General features: G+C 46.1%; 1 protein-coding gene and 1 long non-coding RNA gene across 2 annotated transcripts in view; one reads left to right on the top strand and one right to left on the bottom strand.

The window, feature by feature from the left end:
* GLT1D1 (glycosyltransferase 1 domain containing 1) overlaps nucleotides 1-17,557 on the bottom strand; it is a 37,679-nt gene that overhangs the window by 1,528 nt on the left and 18,594 nt on the right. The window contains exons 7-11 of the mRNA XM_030286094.4: nucleotides 14,345-14,440; nucleotides 13,268-13,317; nucleotides 10,143-10,186; nucleotides 9,013-9,133; nucleotides 5,495-5,593 (exon numbers count right to left, since the gene is read on the bottom strand). Coding sequence (XP_030141954.2) covers nucleotides 5,495-5,593; nucleotides 9,013-9,133; nucleotides 10,143-10,186; nucleotides 13,268-13,317; nucleotides 14,345-14,440 — 410 coding nt within the window. The remainder of the gene's footprint in view (nucleotides 1-5,494; nucleotides 5,594-9,012; nucleotides 9,134-10,142; nucleotides 10,187-13,267; nucleotides 13,318-14,344; nucleotides 14,441-17,557) is intronic.
* LOC115497444 (uncharacterized) lies at nucleotides 1,812-8,484 on the top strand. Its single transcript, XR_004369318.3, has 2 exons — nucleotides 1,812-1,949; nucleotides 7,898-8,484. It is a non-coding gene; the product is annotated as an uncharacterized lncRNA (long non-coding RNA).

Genomic DNA, 17,557 nt, shown 5'->3' with positions numbered 1-17,557 from the left:
TAATTTTATTATTTCACACAGCCCACCAACTAAGCATTAAAAATCAAAGACAATTCACATTTAATGACACAAAAATTGTCTGCCTACCACTGGTTGGAAACCCAGGTTATAAATGAATTGCCTGTTCTGCATGGAGGACACCTGGCATCAGATGTTTGATCTCAGCTCAGCCAAACTTTTACCTCATTGCTGCTGCAACACCTTCAGTGAATTTTATGGTAAGGCTAAGAAAGTCCCAACACAAACACAGTGTAAAGACAGGAGCAGGCATGCAGCACCTGGGCACACACAGATTCAGCAAGGTTAGCTCAGCAAACACCAAAAAAACCCCATATATTCCCTTTACCTTCACTGGGCAAAATACAGAGCTCAAAGATCACAACTGTCCTCTGCCTGCTCCTCTGCCTCTGTCACTCACTCCTAGGCAGGAGAAACTGAACTTCAAACATGTGAAAGGGATCTGATGTCTGAACTAATCTGTTCTGAGCAGCTGGACTAATTTTCCATCCAGAGACAACTTCCAGAGCTGCAGCTTGATTACAGACTGCTCAGATGTGTGCAAAGCAGTGCTTGGTTCAGCTCAGAACAGCCAGCCCTGGTGGCAGTGGGAAACAAAGATAATGTAATCCTACACAATTGGTAGTGAAGGTCAGTGCCCAGGGCCAGGGGGACAAGGAGGGTGGGAGGAGGAGAACCATTATTTACACAGGCTGGCAGCTGTGCAGAGATAGCCCAGCTAGGACCAGAGTTCAGAGCTACATTAGGTTAAGGAGACAACTATCCCTGAAAATCTGAGCACACAGGATGTCTCAGTACCTGCACAGCTGTACAATCGTGGGCTGAACTTTGGATTTTTTGGGTGAACTTTGCTCTTGCAGTGCACAGTGACCAGTGACCCCTGGGCCACACTGATGGGGAATCACTGAGCACAGGATCACAGTGCTGGGGCTCTCCCTGCCAGCACAGAGCAGAGGGAAATGGAACACTCAGGGACACAGATCACTTCTGTGCAAAGCTCTGTGTCCAGCTGAGAGAATGGGGAGTTCTCCTGCACACAGGTGAAGGGTAACCCCATTCTGCATCAGAGCAGTGCTGGCTGTGGGCTGAGCCCTGTGTCCAGCCTGCTCCCACCCCTGCCTGGCGTGCCTGAGCTGGGATTTCAGCCCCTTCCTTGGAGCTGCCCCAGCTCACACCACAGGGAAGGTGGGAATCTCACCTGGCTTCTGCTGCCTCCATCCAAGTGCAGGAGAACCACAGTAACAAATGCTGCTCACACTCATCCACATCCCCCAACTTTAATTTTATGCTCCTGTGGAGGATTTTATTTAAAGTAATGTTTAAAAGTAATTTATGTAAATTACCTAAGAGCAGAAGCAGCAATGTAACATTTCTTGACAGGTAGTCCTATTAGCATTCTTTTAAATTGTGGATATGGAGGACAAAAACTTGGAAACATGTAAATGATAGAAGAAATGAGATCCTTATTCACAGTTACAATACTTAGGGCTGAGGATAATCTCAAGAAAAAATGCCAAACGGAGTCCAAATAATAAAATTAGAGAAAATGCAGGAGAGAGAAAAAGCAAATGGAAAAATACCAGGAAGTGGCGAGTGAGGACTTGTGAGCTTTACCCTCCTCCTCCTCCCCAGCCAGTGACCAGCCCCAAGTCACCTGCAATCCCTCTGGAAGCCAGGGGAAGATTCACTGTGACTTATCTGGGTTTTCCTTGTGGCCTCGGAGCAGCTGCCTTAGCTTGTTTGCAGGTTTGGATGGCCAGCTCAGACAGCAATAATTTCATTTTCCAGGTGTCTCCCCTAACCACAAGTGACTCGCATTTCAGTGCTGGCTTTGTGCTGGACCTGCAGCGTGACACACCCAGAACTCTCCACTCTCTCAAGAAATCCAGCAAAATTCCATTTTGCTTCTCCAGAAGCCTGTGACACGTGAGGTAATTCCAGGGGGGCAACACAGCTCCAGCAGCTGCTCTGCTGTGTCTGTGCAAGTGATGTTTGCACAGATATTTGTGCACTCCCATATTTCATTGTAGCTTCGGTTTTGGTGAAAGAGGGGTCAAATTCACAAATTGCATTTCAGTTATAAAACCTAAGGGATGACTTCCAGCAGCCCAAATGAAGAGGTGATCTATATGGTACCTTACTACGTGGGGCCATCCATACTTCTCACAAACCTTCTTTCCCTCACCAGAGTGTGTATAATTAATTTACAGGTGGCAGCCGAGCACGGTGTAAAAGCTGAGGCTCAGCAGTAAGTCACAACCCCAAAAACAGGAGCAAATCATCTCCTGTGTGTCCAGAAGCACTCTCACATCTGCCCTTTTCATGGGAAGTGCTCCACCACAAACAGGCATTTTTCAACAGCAACATCCATAATACAGTTTTCTCCTGGTAAATTGACCAATCATCCCTAAAGAAAATGTCAACTCCTCTGTGTAGTACCTAAAATAAATCCTGTCCAGTATTTTGCAGAGACACAGAAGCACAGGTATCCAGGAGATAAAGCTGGAAAATGAGTGCACTGAGTAAAAAAGGATGAATAATTCCTCAATTACCACGAGAGCTGCACTGGTGCCGCAGCTCACACATAATGAAAATAAGATGGTTAATATATTATTTATATCATGGAAGCAAGTCTGCAATGAAGGCAGTTCAGAGCAGCTCCAGCAGGCAGAAGAAGGTGCCCAGGCAGGCAGAGGCCATGTGTGCAGCAGTGCCAGGGGTACCTGAGGGCAGCTGGAGCCCCAGGGCTGTGAGCTGGGTGCTGGCACTGCCCCCAGCTCAAACTGCTGCTCTGGGCCAGGGGCAGAGCCCTGCAGCCCTGGGCTGCTCCTGCCTGGCAGAGGAAGGCTCTGGGGCCACAGCAGAGCTGCTCCAGCTGGGCTGGGCACCCCTCCCACCCCCCAAATCCTCACAGGGGCTGCACAGGTCAGCTCCATCCACCTCTGTCCCTTCTCATTGCCTTGGAAGTTTATTTGCCTCCTTGTCTTTATTTAGGTCCTTCTGTGAGCTTTTACAGACATGGAAGATGTCATTTTGAAACCCAGCCTGCTGAGTAACTTTTTGTGTCTTCCCTTTAACACAGATTTGCATTATTTATTGCCCCGTTCTTATCTCTTACTTTTTTTACTTCAGGTCCCATTAACTTGGTGTCAAATATTCCATAAACTTGCAAATTCAAGCAGCAGCAGGATCAACCCATGATTTAAGAGTGATGTGCACAGTAATGTGCACAAATGATGGAGTGTGAGGAACAAAACGTTCCAGGCTTTCCCTCCCAGATTAACTATTTCCATCTGAGTGCTGGCTCCAGTGCCTGGCAAGGCTTTTGCTGCTTCCAGCCAAATGCAAATGGTTAAGGATGGCTACAACGAGACACAACATTTCCTACTTTCCTGGAAGCCACAAAAGCTCACTTCCAGCAAGCAGAAAGCCAGCAGCACTCACCATTTAAAACAATTCTCATTGCACAATGGTCAATTAATATCCCTCTGATTTGGCTTTCAAAGGACAGCAGGCACACTGCTCCTTTCCAAGGCACTGCAGAGATTTCCCCCTCGGATCAGAAACAACTGAGAATGAGCAATGCTTTCTGCTCCTGAGCTGTGCTCCAGCCTGGATCCTCACACTGACAGGATCCACCAACTTACCAGGAAAATTCCTTTTCTAATCCACCAAACTGTCTCATCTTTGGTGGTCCAGATTCTGCCAGCCAGAGACAGACTCTCCCAAGCACCTAGACACAGTTCTAGTCTTTTTGTAGATTAAAGGCATTTTCCTACTAATTTATGCATCTGAGGGCACAGCAGAAAAGATACTTAAGAAGTCAAAGTAATCAAAGTAAAAAACCCCAAAGAATTTCTTACCAGAACATGTTTTCCAGTCCCAGCTCACTCAGACCAATCTTCTGAGGTCGCATTCTAAGAGCCATGGGCACTGTCCTTTGTCCCAGCAATTAAAATGCCTTCAAACTTAATTGCATTTCTTTGATCGAATGTGACTCTCAACCTCTGGCAGACTGCATGCAGTGACTTAAAACTGCATTTGGTATGGTTTGGGGAGCTGAGGAGCAGGAGTAAGTGGTGACTTTATCTCCAAAGCCCTGAGTGCTGAGGTTTGGCATTCTGAGCTCCTCTGCGTGAGCAAAGCTCTTCAACAGCTCTGCAGGGGGACGAGGACATGCCCTGGAAACAAGGGTGTGCTGGCCCAGGTGCAGCCTCTGGGAGATGATTCAGGTGCCAGCAATAAATTATCGCAGGGCTTTCATTAACTGAGCTCCAGCTGCTGTTCTGCAGAGCAGGGGGATCTCCCCTTCCCCAGTGGCACTGGGGGCACCTCTGTGCTTCAAGCTGCACTTTGCCCTGGCTCAAATCCCAAATAAACACCTGGAATGTGGGATGCTTGCAGACCACAGGAGAGGCTCCTTACAGGGATGTCTGATGGTAACTGGCTCTGGTATTAATAATGAATCTGAATTCCAAGCCAGTGCAGGCAGGTTGCTGGGGGAAACGAGAGAATGTACCAGCATTAACACCAGGAGAGCTCTCAGCCCCTCCTTCAGTAGGGTTGTGTGTCCTGGGAGTTTTGGAGGAGCTGGAAGTCAATGAGATTTTTTCAGGGAATACATGTACACAAGTTATCAAAGAAATACTTTGGGTTTTGTAGAAACCACTGGAAAAAACTGAATATTCCAGAATATACTTGAATTGGAAGAGTTTTTCTATTAAAAACTCTTTCAAAACCAACCAAGAGGATTCACCTTCCAGAAACACAACTTAATAGGATTCATTAATCACACAGTCCACAATGTAAATAAATATGGTCTCTACTTTGCAAAATTATCAAATGCTGTATTCTAGTATGTTTTTTTTAATCTTGAGTTGGATAAAACTCTGAGGGAATCTTTTTCTGAGAATCATTTTCCATGGCATACATGAATATGTAACAGCAAAGCCCTAATGCAGGAAAATAGGCTGAAATGAAAATTTCCAGTATTTAAATATGGGCAGTGTTCCCTCTCTTCCCACTCTTATTTAACTTCCCTGAGACTTCATCCTAACACTTCACTTTATCATTAATTTCTCTGACTGAGCAGTATCTTGCATCTAAAAATACTTTCCATTAACACTGACTGCTAGAAATGACAGAAAATGTGTCATCTGAAACTCCAGGCTGGTTCTCTTGCTGAGCTCCAGCTTGTCTGACACAAGTTCCTGTTGCAGTTATTTCTTGAAGGGAAATCTGACACATCCAGAGCATCTCCTGCAGGGTTTGCTTCTGGAACCTTCAAGCCCCAGTGCAGCAAGTGGCTGTGAGCAGCTCACAAAAGCTTCAGCAAGGCTGACACCTAGTCTGAACTCCCTGAACTGCAAAGGCAGGGAAAGGAGACTCTGAGCAAAACTGCTGGCAGGAAACGCCAAGGGTGCACACAGACACAGAGGGGACAGAAAATGAACCCAAAGCTCTGTGGTCTCCTTACCTGGGGAGTTGAAAACAGCAGTCCTGTTTCCTTGTGTTTTACTATTGCTGCATTCCCAGGAATGTTCCTTGCCAGCACTGGGATTTCTAAATCCATTGCCTAGAGGAATACAGGAAAAGGAAACAACAGTTTATAAGGATCCATGGATTTCCAGGTGCTAACGATGACGATTTTAATAAGGAAACCAGAAACAACAACTCAAACTTCTTTCCCACCTCTCCAGATTTTTAATTGAAAAATGGCACTCCCCAGAGAGCCCTGCCAAGGCACTGCACAGGACCAGCTGCAGCTCTGAGTGTGCAAACCCCGAGCAAACCCCCAGCAAACCCCCAGCAAACCCCGAGCAAACCCCCAGCAAACCCCCAGCAAACCCCCAGCAAACCCCCAGCAAACCCCGAGCAAACCCCGAGCAAACCCCCAGCAAACCCCCAGCAAACCCCCAGCAAACCCCGAGCAAACCCCCAGCAAACCCCCAGCAAACCCCCAGCAAACCCCCAGCAAACCCCCAGCAAACCCTGAGCTCTGCTGCTCACACCTGTCCTGACCTGAGGCTTTCCTCACTGCTGGGGAGTCTGGAGATGCACTGAGTGCACAACCAGAAACACTCACACTGTGCAATTATCACAGTGTCAAAGGAGAAATAAATTCCACCCCCACATCTCCAGCCTGTTCCATCCTGACTCCCTGTCACTCCAGAGCCAGTGCATTTTAAACTGCTGCCATTGCACTCCTGCATGAGGAGCAACTTTGCTTCAGTCCACATAGCAAGGAAACAAAATTCCAAGGAGAAAACCATCTTTTATAGTTTGGACAAAACTGAAGAGACAAATACCCAGGCTGATAAGGTACAGGAAGGGACTGCTGGGACTTAGCAACATATTTTAATAATTTAATATACCCAAGAAAAGCACTGTTTAAATCACCACTGCAGGTGTATTAGCCTGACCATAACATTTCCATAGCCCTGGCACAAACATCTGCTTTGCAGCAGTTAGTGCTAAAAATAAAGCCCTTAATGACAAAACCTGTTCTGCACTTTGCATCAGAAAGGACCAGATGATCTGGGGTCATTCACACACGTTAATGAAGCTACAGAGCTGCTGAGTGATTGAAGCTGAGCACCAAGTTTATATTTAATTCTGTCATTTCCAAACGCTAAAGGGAAAGACATTTGTTCTGTCTGAGACTTGGAGGGCAGGAACTGCTACACCAGGAAATCTTCAGGTCCCCACAGGCACAGGTACCAATGAATTATAGCTACTGAGAGCCAGAACAGATGGCCAAATACTTCAGATGCAGGGCTGCCTTTATGCCACTAGCCTTAACCAAATGGATTGGGCTGTAAATAATTACTGCAAGAAGTGGCTTCAAATTTAATTTAGATACTTAGACTGCTTTCAAGCAGTAAAAACAATCATTTGCATTGTTGAAAATATGTATAATTTACTGACCTAGGTTCCAGGAATAATAGCACAAAACAACATTTTAGTCCACTGGCCATCTGTTTGGTTACATTATTTTGACTGCAAATGTGTTTAGCTGCTCTTGCAGGAGGATGCAGGGTGTAAATTGAAGCTGTGGGGACGTTTCCCAATAAGCATCTCCAGCCAGCACTACAGGCTGATAGAGCAAATGCAGGGTTTATTTACCACTCTGTCTTCTGCATTGTCCCTCATCTTCCTCCTTCTAGCCTATGCATCTTCTTGTTGGGTCTCCAGTTTTACTGCTTTAACACATCCCTTCATCTCTAGGGTTTTTTAATATTTATTTTTATAATTTGCTCTGACTTTTACTCCAGCCTGCTAGTGCTGCACGTGTTGGCCAAGACTGGATTGTGCCTCACAGCACAGTAGAGTCTGTCCAACTTCCTTTTCTGCCATTTTTTTTTTATAAATTGGCTTCTCTTTGGTAAAAGCATAAGAATGTAATGATTTTACAAGAGCTGGAACATTCCTGAGAGCCCAGCAAAGGGCTGCAGGGAATGGTGCTGGAGCCAAGCCCTGTTGTTAGAGGGACAGAGGGAACACAGGACCCTTCAGTGGTGCCTTTCCACCATCCCTGCCCAGGGATGTGCACAGCTCCCGAGCTCTCCCAGGAGGAGATGCATTTTTCATGTCTGCTCCAATGCTCTGTTTTCTCTTCTTCAAATGCCAAACACAAACAGATCAGTTACAGTCAAATCTCTGCCATCTCAGAACCAGCTGACACAGTAATTAGTGATGGCTCCTGGCTCTTCCATACCTCCAGGCAGGTTGGACTAGATGGGATTATATATTTATCTCATTTATCTATTATATATTTATCTCGCTCTGAAATCCTGTTTACAGATTCATGACCTTGTTAAATGTTGAACTTTGAGGACAATGAGAGCTGCATTTCCAAACTCAAGCCTGTTTTCTCCAGCCTAGGACCAGAGGATTTTTATGCAGAGTTTTCAGCCTTATTATTTAACAAGATCTCAGCAGATGGCCCTTCCTGCTGCTGGCCACCCCAGGAAAGAACTTCACTGAAAGAACTTCACTGAAAGAACTTCACTGAAAGAGCTTCACTGCCCTGCACTGCCACTCTGTGACACAGAGGTGTTTACTCTCAAAGGAGTGGAAATGCTGGAAACACAACTCATTAGAAACAGAAATGGAGGCTCATTAACACAAATGGTGTAATAATTTCTGTGATCTTCTGAGCTCCTGATGAACCAACATTCAGCACCCACCAAAACAAATGGAACAATGAAAGGCATTTGCCCAAAGAACTTCCACTTCAAGTACGCTTATTTTTTTCTGAGAAAGCACTTGATACTAAGCAGTGCCCTACTTTGGCAGGTGTAAAATAAAACTGGTTATTAATTTTCAATACTGATGGCAAAAGGATTAACTCAGCGTGTCTTTCATTCATTAATCATTTCAGAATTAAATAACCAAATGCTGCTCTTAGATTGCTTTTTGAAAGGATGTAAAAATAAATGAAAGTTCATTCTAGCAACATTATAAGGAAGTGGGTGTTGAATCAAGCCTAGTGACAACCCCAGTAAATCAGAATGATTTCTACATCTCAGATCTGTGCTGTTAATTTGGCAGGATTGATAAAATTACCTTCTATCCTTTAAAAATAAATAGAGAAAGCATAACAAACTGTCAGTTCAAGGGAAGAAAACCTTAATTGCTAACATTCGAAAAAGGGAATACGTTAGTTTTCTCTTCACTAGGTTTGAAACAGGGCCAGCAAAGGCTGGCAGGGGTGGCTGCAGCCGGGGCAGGCTCTGGGGTGCCCCAGGACGGATGGGGCAGTACCCCCAGGACGGATGGGGCAGTACCCCAGGACGGATGGGGCAGTACCCCCAGGACAGATGGGGCAGTACCCCCAGGACGGATGGGGCAGTACCCCCAGGACAGGGCAGTACCCCCAGGATGGGGCAGTACCCCCAGGATGGGGCAGTACCCCCAGGATGGGGCAGTACCCCCAGGACGGGGCAGTACCCCCAGGACGGGGCAGTACCCCCAGGACGGATGGGGCAGTACCTCCAGGATGGCAGCAGACATGCCCTCGGACACGGAGCTGTTGACCAGGGCCAGGCTCCTCCTGAGAGCAGCGTGCAGCTCCTGCTGGGGCAGCTCCTGCAGCACGTGCACCCCCGGGAACCTGCAGGCAAAGGAGAGCCAGGGAGAGACCCTGAGGGACCCCAGAACCCCCCACACCTCTGCACCCCCCCTGCGAGGGACCCTGAGGGACCCCAGAACCCCCCACACCTCTGCCCTCCCCCTGTGAGGGACCCTGAGGGACCCCAGAACCCCCCACACCTCTGCACTCCCCCTGCCAGGGGCAGCTCTGAGCGGGCTGACAGAGCCATCGGGGTCTTCCATCCCTGGTTGTGTTTGATAGTAAAAGGGTTTTAAAATCATGGACATTTGGGGTTAAAAGGAAAATTAAGCTTAGTAGGCGCTGAAAAATAAATACCCTGGGTACATGAAGGCCTTGTACCTCGCTAGAACTGCACATGTGTAGCTATTACATGATAAATGATATAATTGTTAGATGTGATGATTGTTTAGTAATTAAATATAATTACTGTTTAATCATAAGAATAATCATGAGAAACTGTGGTCAGGGGCCTAAGAAAGATCATGAGAAACTCATGTCCATGTATACAATAGAACAATATAAGTTTAATAATTAATATGTAAGTTATATAAGGATAGAATATAAAATACGCTCAGCTCAAATGCCATGTGGGAGTCAGATTTGGGTCTGCACCCCTATCCCAGAGCTCTCACTAAAAGCAGCTGCAGATAATGGTATCCTGTGATTCTGGGTGCTCCTGAGCACTGACATGCTCAGGCCTGGATGGAGCTCAGGGCTGGCCCTGCCCCTGGCTGGGAGGGTGGAACTGGGTGATCCTTCAGCCCTCCCGTGGTTCTGTGAATAAGAAATCTAAATCGGGGTCAGTCAGATGGGATTTAACACAAAACATCAACACCCTGGTTATTCTGGGACGCTCAGTGCTGGGACAGCTGAGCTGTTCCATGATGATCCCAGCAGACCTGTCAGTGCCACAGGCTGTGCATGGACAGGTATTTGCATATACAGCATTTAAAAAGGGGCAGCCAAGTTCTTCATGCAGCAGACAGCAGCTTTAACGTGAACTTCTTACCTTTTAACTCTCTCCTTAACTTCACTGGTAAAAAGTGGATCAACCTAGACAGGAGCACACACAGAGGTCAGTGGCACTGGGCATTCAGCACTGCAGCTCATGCCTGACATACCCAAAGAAATAAACAATCAGCACATTTTTAATCTAAAACACTTTAAATGCTGAGCTTTAAAATCATACCACAGGTCTGTGTCAAAGGCCTGGTGTGACAATTCCTGTGTAAGTGAGGGTCAGGGCACTGGGACCATGGGAGAGCTGCCACAGCCCCTGCCTGAGGCTGGCTGAGGGACTGAGCACAGCACCCAGAACGTCCTGAGAGCAGCATTCTGCCACCCAGGCACCCAAAACCATCCTGAGAGCAGCATTCTGTCACCCACACATCCAAACACATCCTGAGAACAGCATTCTGCCACCCAAACACCCAAAAACATCCTGAGAACAGCATTCTGCCACCCAAACACCCCAAAACATCCTGAGAGCAGCATTCTGACAACCAAACACCCAAAAACATCCTGAGAGCAGCATTCTGACAACCAAAACCATCCTGAGAGCAGCATTCTGCCATCCACACACCCAAAACCATCCTGAGAGCAGCATTCTGCCATCCACACATCAAACACATCCTGAGAACAGCATTCTGCCACCCAGGCACCCAAAACCATCCTGAGAGCAGCATTCTGTCAACCAAACACCCAAAACCATCCTGAGAGCAGCATTCTGCCATCCACACACCCAAACACATCCTGAGAACAGCATTCTGCCATCCACACATCCAAACACATCCTGAGAACAGCATTCTGCCATCCACACACCCAAACACATCCTGAGAACAGCTTTTTGCCATCCAGGCACCCAAAACCATCCTGAAAACAACGTTCTGCCACCCCAAACATCTCCAGCATCCAGTTCTTCCACAGGCAGCAGTTGTGGCCACATGAACGTTGTTACTTCTCAGCACAGAGGGCAAATGCACTCGCCAGCTCCCCATCATTTCTTAAAGCATCCCAGTTCCCTGTAATTCATTTGTTAAAGCATCCCAGCTCCCTGTAATTCATCTGCTAAAACATCCCAGCTCCCTGTAATTCATCTGCTAAAGCATCCCAGTTCCCTGTAATTCATCTGTTAAAACATCCCAGCTCCCTGTAACTCATTTGTTAAAGCATCCCAGCTCCCTGTAATTCTTTTGTTGCAGCCCAGCCCTGCCAGGGCTGCACATTTCTCAGTCTAGCAGAGATCAGAGACAGCAGCTCGAGCTGTGGGACAGTTCCTGGCACAGGAGAAGGGGTGACACGAGGAAAGGGCTGTGGGCACCCCCAAGCAGGTCCAGATGTGCCATGCAGGGAGTTTTGCTCTGCTGACAGGAAAAGGAACATCCCAGACGTGTTTGGCAGTGCAGGAACTCACAGATCAAATGCTGCACCAAGATGAAGGGGCTGCTGAGCACAGAGCCTACCGCGATCAAAACCCAGCAAATCTTCTGTAAACACAACATTAAAATGCTGCCATATAAATATGAACTCAGACTGAAACATTTTATAGTGCTGAGACTCCAGACTCTGCAGGGGAAAACAGGTCTCAGTAATTTGGGATTCTCTCAGAGTATCACTGCTTGAGGAATCCGCAGAGATACTCAAAGAGGGAGAACTTCCTCAGTTTCCCAAGTTTCTGAGCTTTTGGCAGCACCACTGGGAGAGGAATTCCCTTCACTCCCAGCAGCAGGTGACCCCACATTCCAGGGGATGGAGCAATGTTCTGTACTGCCTAAAAAAACCCCAAAAGAGCTCTGAGAGGTTACCCAGAAGATGAATGCTTTAAACAAAACTTTATAAAGTTTTGTAGCCTTAACTTCTTTTTTAAGTTTCATAAGCTCCTATTCTTGGAATACGGAGCTGCTGAAAATTAGCTGCTGTTCCAAATTTCATTATTAGAAATTAACAAAAGGAAAAATGGAAGTGGAGACAAATGGTGAAAATTTTACATAACACAGGCCTCAATCCTGCAACATTACCTCGATTGCACCATTTAAGACAATCATGCATAGAAAATCCAGGGAATAGTATATAATATTATGGCAGCAAATATATCATCTCATGGAAGTAAAGCAGAAAATAGAGTGGGCCTTTGTTCTTTCTCTTCTTAATTAATATAATCTTACTGTATGAGTTTTTAATATTCACAATAAAAATTACATGCTTCATAGATAGTGGCACTGATTTTCTTAAGATTTTTGTGGTTTGAGAAGCAACATGAATAAGAAGAGTACAGCTAAATACCAATAGAGATGAGATGTATTTTTTTTTTCTTTAGCAATATTTTAGTTCCATGAGAGAAATATGCTCTAAAGTGTTTTAAGGAGGTTCAGCCCTTGATCCAGCCTGTGCACTGCCACTGGGTTATTTCTGGCCTGCAAAGACATTAGCTTATGAGAAAGTGAAGCAAATTTAAAAAGACAACTAAAATGTTTATAAAATCCTCACTGGAGGCAGCAAGTGCATCTTTGGATTCTAAAGCACAGCTTCATTACACCTGCTCTAGATTTGCCTTCCACACCAGTTCACTTCCAAATCATTTTGTGTATTAGCGTGGAAAAAACCCAGATGAAATACAAACACAAAAACAGCTTTTAACAATAAGATCCTATGTCCCCAAATTTGCAAAGAATAAAACTGAATGAGAAAACAGAGAAATTGTTCTTATTTGCCTATTGAGAGTGTATTTGGTTTTTTTATAAAGCAAATTGCCTGCAAGTTTTCAGGCTCACGTGGAGAGGAATCAGAGCTGAGGCTGATGCAGAGGGAACACATCAGGCAGATGGAGCAGGGAAGCTTTTAGTGCCCTTCAAGCAGCAGTGAGAGCTTGTTTCACCTGGCACAGCTCCTTTTCCCTGCTGGAACCAAGGCTTCAGGCTGCCTGTGCAAGCCCTGTGCTGCAGGAGCCCCTTTAGTGCCAGTTCTGACCCCTGGAACCACTTCCACAGCTCAGAGCTTTGGGAACAGCCTTTACAAGGCCTGGCTTTGGAGCTTCTTGTCTCCAGCAGAAATCCTCTGACCTAGGTTCCCTTTGGAACAGAGCTGAGGTATCCCAGATGAGGTAAATGGAAATAATTAGAAATAAAAATTACTTACTGCAGGCCCAATAATGCCCAGATGGACACTGGGATCCTTTCTGTGCCAGTCTGAAACAGAAGAGAAAACTGTTTTATTAATAAAAATTATTAGTTTTTAAATCAGTATAAATAGCTCCATGATTAAAGAATTAGACAAATATTGTATTGCTACTTTAAAGACTGAATGTGCACCAGATTCCATGCTCAGCCCTCACATTACTCCTCAGAATTCAAGTATTAGCATATCTGAAAGTTAGTATTTAGCCTTTCTGCTTCATGCAATCTCTTCTGACTCAAGGGTTATTTAACTAAGCTCAGATATTAATTTTGAATCACTCAAGAGAACAATGCTCTGTATAATGCAGTGATCATGGCCACTAAGCCAAAATTACTTGAATATTTTCCTGTGTGAAGGAACATGTGGAGGTAACTGCAGCCATTACAATCATTACTCTAATATGCACAAGAGATATCTGCTGCTCTTGGAATCCCAGAACAAACCAGTGCAGCTCACTCCCAGCTGCATTTATTACTCAGCAGCACAGGGCTTCCAGGGTTACAAAAGTCAGTGAATAGTGCAGGCTGAATTTCCAGCTCAGAATGCTTGAGCCTCTTACAGACACAAGCAGAGCCTGGCAAAAAATTCCCTTTTTACAGGGAAACTTCAGCCCAGTCTGAGCACTGAGCCAGAACAATGGGTGGGAAAATTTGTTTGCAGCTTCAATGGCATTAATTAGCACACATGCAAATCGATGTAGCAGCCACGGGACAGCAAGATAAAAAAGATATTTTGAAGTAGATGATCTTTTCTTTTGTCTTCCATCAATATTGCATGTAACAGCAAAACAGTTTTCTCAGCAAGCAAAACCATCAAATATTGCTTTGATTGGAATGCTCTGTCATTCCCAGCAGGATGGAAAAGACACGGCACAGAAATAATGTGTGAGAAGATCAATGGTAACACAAGAATTTCTCTTTTCAAATGTAGGTATATGATGATGTTTCCTGCAATAAATAAAACAGCTCACGCCAAACTTCAAACATTAAAAGAATGCACTGAGTGACAAAGAAGAATATTCAAGTAGCCAGTACTCACCTGAGAAAGCTTCCACGAGGTACAGAGGGTCCTTGACTCTCCGGAGCCCACACACCAGCAGGAACAGGCGCACACTGCCCGTGTCTGCAGGAATGCCTGGGACAAGGATTGCAGAAATCAGCGTGGAGCAGGCAAAAACCCTGAGCACTCCAAAGTGTTCTGCCAGGGAGCACTTACAAAAGCAGTAAAGAGTGGATTATGGAAAATGATCATTATTCCCCTGCTTCCAACCAACCCAGCCAAGGGCACCACTCACCCACACATCCCCTAAACCCCTGCAGGCAGCCCAAACCACCACTGCCCTGCCAGCTGTGCCACCCCTACCCCTGCAGGCAGCCCAAACCACCACTGCCCTGCCAGCTGTGCCACCCCTACCCCTGCAGGCAGCCCAAACCACCACTGCCCTGCCAGCTGTGCCACCCCTGGCACCCCTGGGGTGAAGGAGTTCTTCCTGCTCTCCAACCTAATCCTCCCCTGGCACACCCTGAGGCCATCTCCTCTTGGTGCCATCCCTTGGTGCCATCTCCTCTTGGTGCCATCTCCTCTTGGTGCCATTTCTTGGTGCCACCCCTTGGCCCTGCTGTTGTTGCTGGGGAGAACAGGATTCTGACACAGTGACACTCCACACTTGGGCCATGATAAAAACCAAAACACGAGCACAGGCAGCAAACACAAAAGCCTGAATAATTTCTGAAGCTTCAGCAGGGACATTGTTTTTCTAAGAAAGGCAGGAATAAATACAAGTGTTATCTAAAGAGATTTGAAAGTGTAGATTCATTTAACTCCATCCCTCCAGGTACTATCAGGGAAAAAAAATGCAGCAGTCATAGGTGCACAATAAAAATAAATGTATTACTGCAAATCTTTAATCTTACTGAAAGCTGCAGGCCTGGAAGTGAATGAGTAATACCAAGCATTAGCTTGCTGAGAGGTAAAGAAGAAGATTTAAAAATTAATTTTCCAAACCCTGGTTTCAAGTTCACTGTTGTTTTCTACAGACCTTCAGAGAACAACACCGAGTCCACATTATTTAGGATTATTTGTCCATTTCTGGTTTTGTACAGAAACAAAATCTAAGCCGTGATGAGATGGTGAGGGGAAATAACTTTATTTTCTTTCCTGGTCACTTTGAAGGACAGCAGGTCTTTTACTCCTCTTGAAAATATTTCATTTATCAACCTCCTGAGCACCTGAAAGCATTGACTTCTGTCCTCAAAAAGCAAATCCACAGGTTTATGGCTGAGGTTTCAGTCTCTAAGACAAGGATTTTATTTTCTTGAGCATGAAAGAGATAAATTTGTACAACTGCACCATGAACCTTTGATACTCTAAATCTTTCAATTCATGGCTTTTCTTAAGTTCATCTCCCTGCACACTGCAGAAACGCCTTCCCTGAGCTCTCGCAGTGCCCTGGCTCCTGGATTTGGGTTTTTCTCTCCTGGTCAGCTGCAGAGCCCAGCTTGGAGCAGCAATTTCCAGCCTGAGCAGCAGCAGCAGCAGCAGCAGCAGCAGCAGCATCTCCTCCTGCCCCTCTGAGCACAGCCCAGGCACTGCTGCCACAGAGGGGCCCAGCCAGTCCCTACCAGGCATCCCAAACAGACATTTGTTACTGTGCCATGGCACTTCACCAAGCAGCCTGCTCCCTACAAGTCACAGAATAATCACAGAATAATCACAGAATAACGAGGTTGGAAGAGACCTCTAAGGTCATCAAGTCCAACCCATGCCCTGACACCTCACTAGACCATAGCACCGAGTACCACGTCCAGTCTTTTTTTAAACACATCCAGAGATGTGATTCCACCACCTCCCTGGGAAGACAATTCCAGTGCTTTATTATTCTTTCTGTGAACATTTTTCCTGATATCCAACCTGTACTGACCCCAGCTGTCTGCAGCCTCCCTTCAGGAGCTGTGGGGAGCAATGAGGTCTTCCCTGAGCCTCCTCCTCTCCAGGCTAAGGGGCAGTGCAATAGCTGTACCCCAGTGTTCCCACTGCTGTCACACAGCAGTGATTCACTGCTGGGGCTGCTGATACGGTGGTGAAGACAGAAGTTAAATGAACCTGCAAACTTCCAGGGACAGGCTACTAATCCAGAAAAATTGGACTGCAAAATTCTCAATCAATTCTTCTCTCCCCTGTTTCTCATTATTCCTAACAGATCAGACAACAAAAAAGCTCTGCAGTTTCAGATCAGTTTGGGAACTCACTTTATTGCTGTTATCATATAGTTTTTACTACACTCAGCTGTATACGTGCACCAACTTTTACTGTTCAATTTTTCTTACGTGGGTCTCTCTTTCCAGCACAGCTTTAGGAAAATCTAATGCCTCTGTAAAACCCTGCCTGTGTCATGGCAGCTTATGTAAACTTCTCAAGCTCAGAGAACAGCCGTGCCACAAAGCAGAAATTACAGAGAGTTGAAAAATCAAACTACAAGAGCATATTGCATGTTTTATTTGCTGCTGCAGTAAGCCTGTGACCCTATGGCTCCACACCTCCATGAGAGCAGCTTTAAGTCCTGCCTGTTGGCTAAACAAAGATTTCTCAGTCTTTTAGTGCAGGTTTTGTTATCTCCATCTTCTCCTCACATGACATTTATTGGGGTCTGTATCTCCAGCCCCATTCCACGGCAATCAAAAGGAGCCTTTCATCCTGCAGTGGTGACTGCAGGCCTGTCTGTGATCAGCAGCTGCCCTGCCCCAGCCTTGAGCTGTGTGAGAAGATCACTCTCAGCTTCTCATCTCCTTAAACTGCCTTGTCATGTTCTGTCAGTCTCCAGCACCAGGCTGAACTCCACTGCCTCTCTCCAGTCTATAGATAGGGCTTCTAAACCTGCTCAGGCACATGGACTGTGCTGTATATAGACCCTGCAAGGGAAGGGCAGAGAAAAGCAGTTTGATCATCTGCTCTGATCTCCAGCTGACACAGGCAGCAGGACTGCCTTAAACAGGCTGAGTTCCCAGAGAGGCTGGAGATGCTGTGCTGCTGCAGGCTGAGCTGGAGCCTGCCCGTGCTTTGGCTGCTGCTGCTCACAGTCTCATCCACAGAACACAAACTGTGAAGCTGACTGCTAACCGCAATGCAAATGAACTCTAAAAGCCCCTTTTCATTCTGTATTTTGTGTATTTACTTTAGCCAGTGGATGCTGGCTAGCCAGCCCCTGCAGATACTGCAGCTAGGAGACAGCAGTAACCCCACACCACCCCCTCT

This window comes from Taeniopygia guttata, chromosome 15 (genome assembly GCF_048771995.1).
Source record: "Taeniopygia guttata chromosome 15, bTaeGut7.mat, whole genome shotgun sequence".
In the NCBI taxonomy this organism is placed as follows: Eukaryota; Metazoa; Chordata; class Aves; order Passeriformes; family Estrildidae; genus Taeniopygia; species Taeniopygia guttata.
This window is presented reverse-complemented; position numbering and strand designations above follow the sequence as displayed.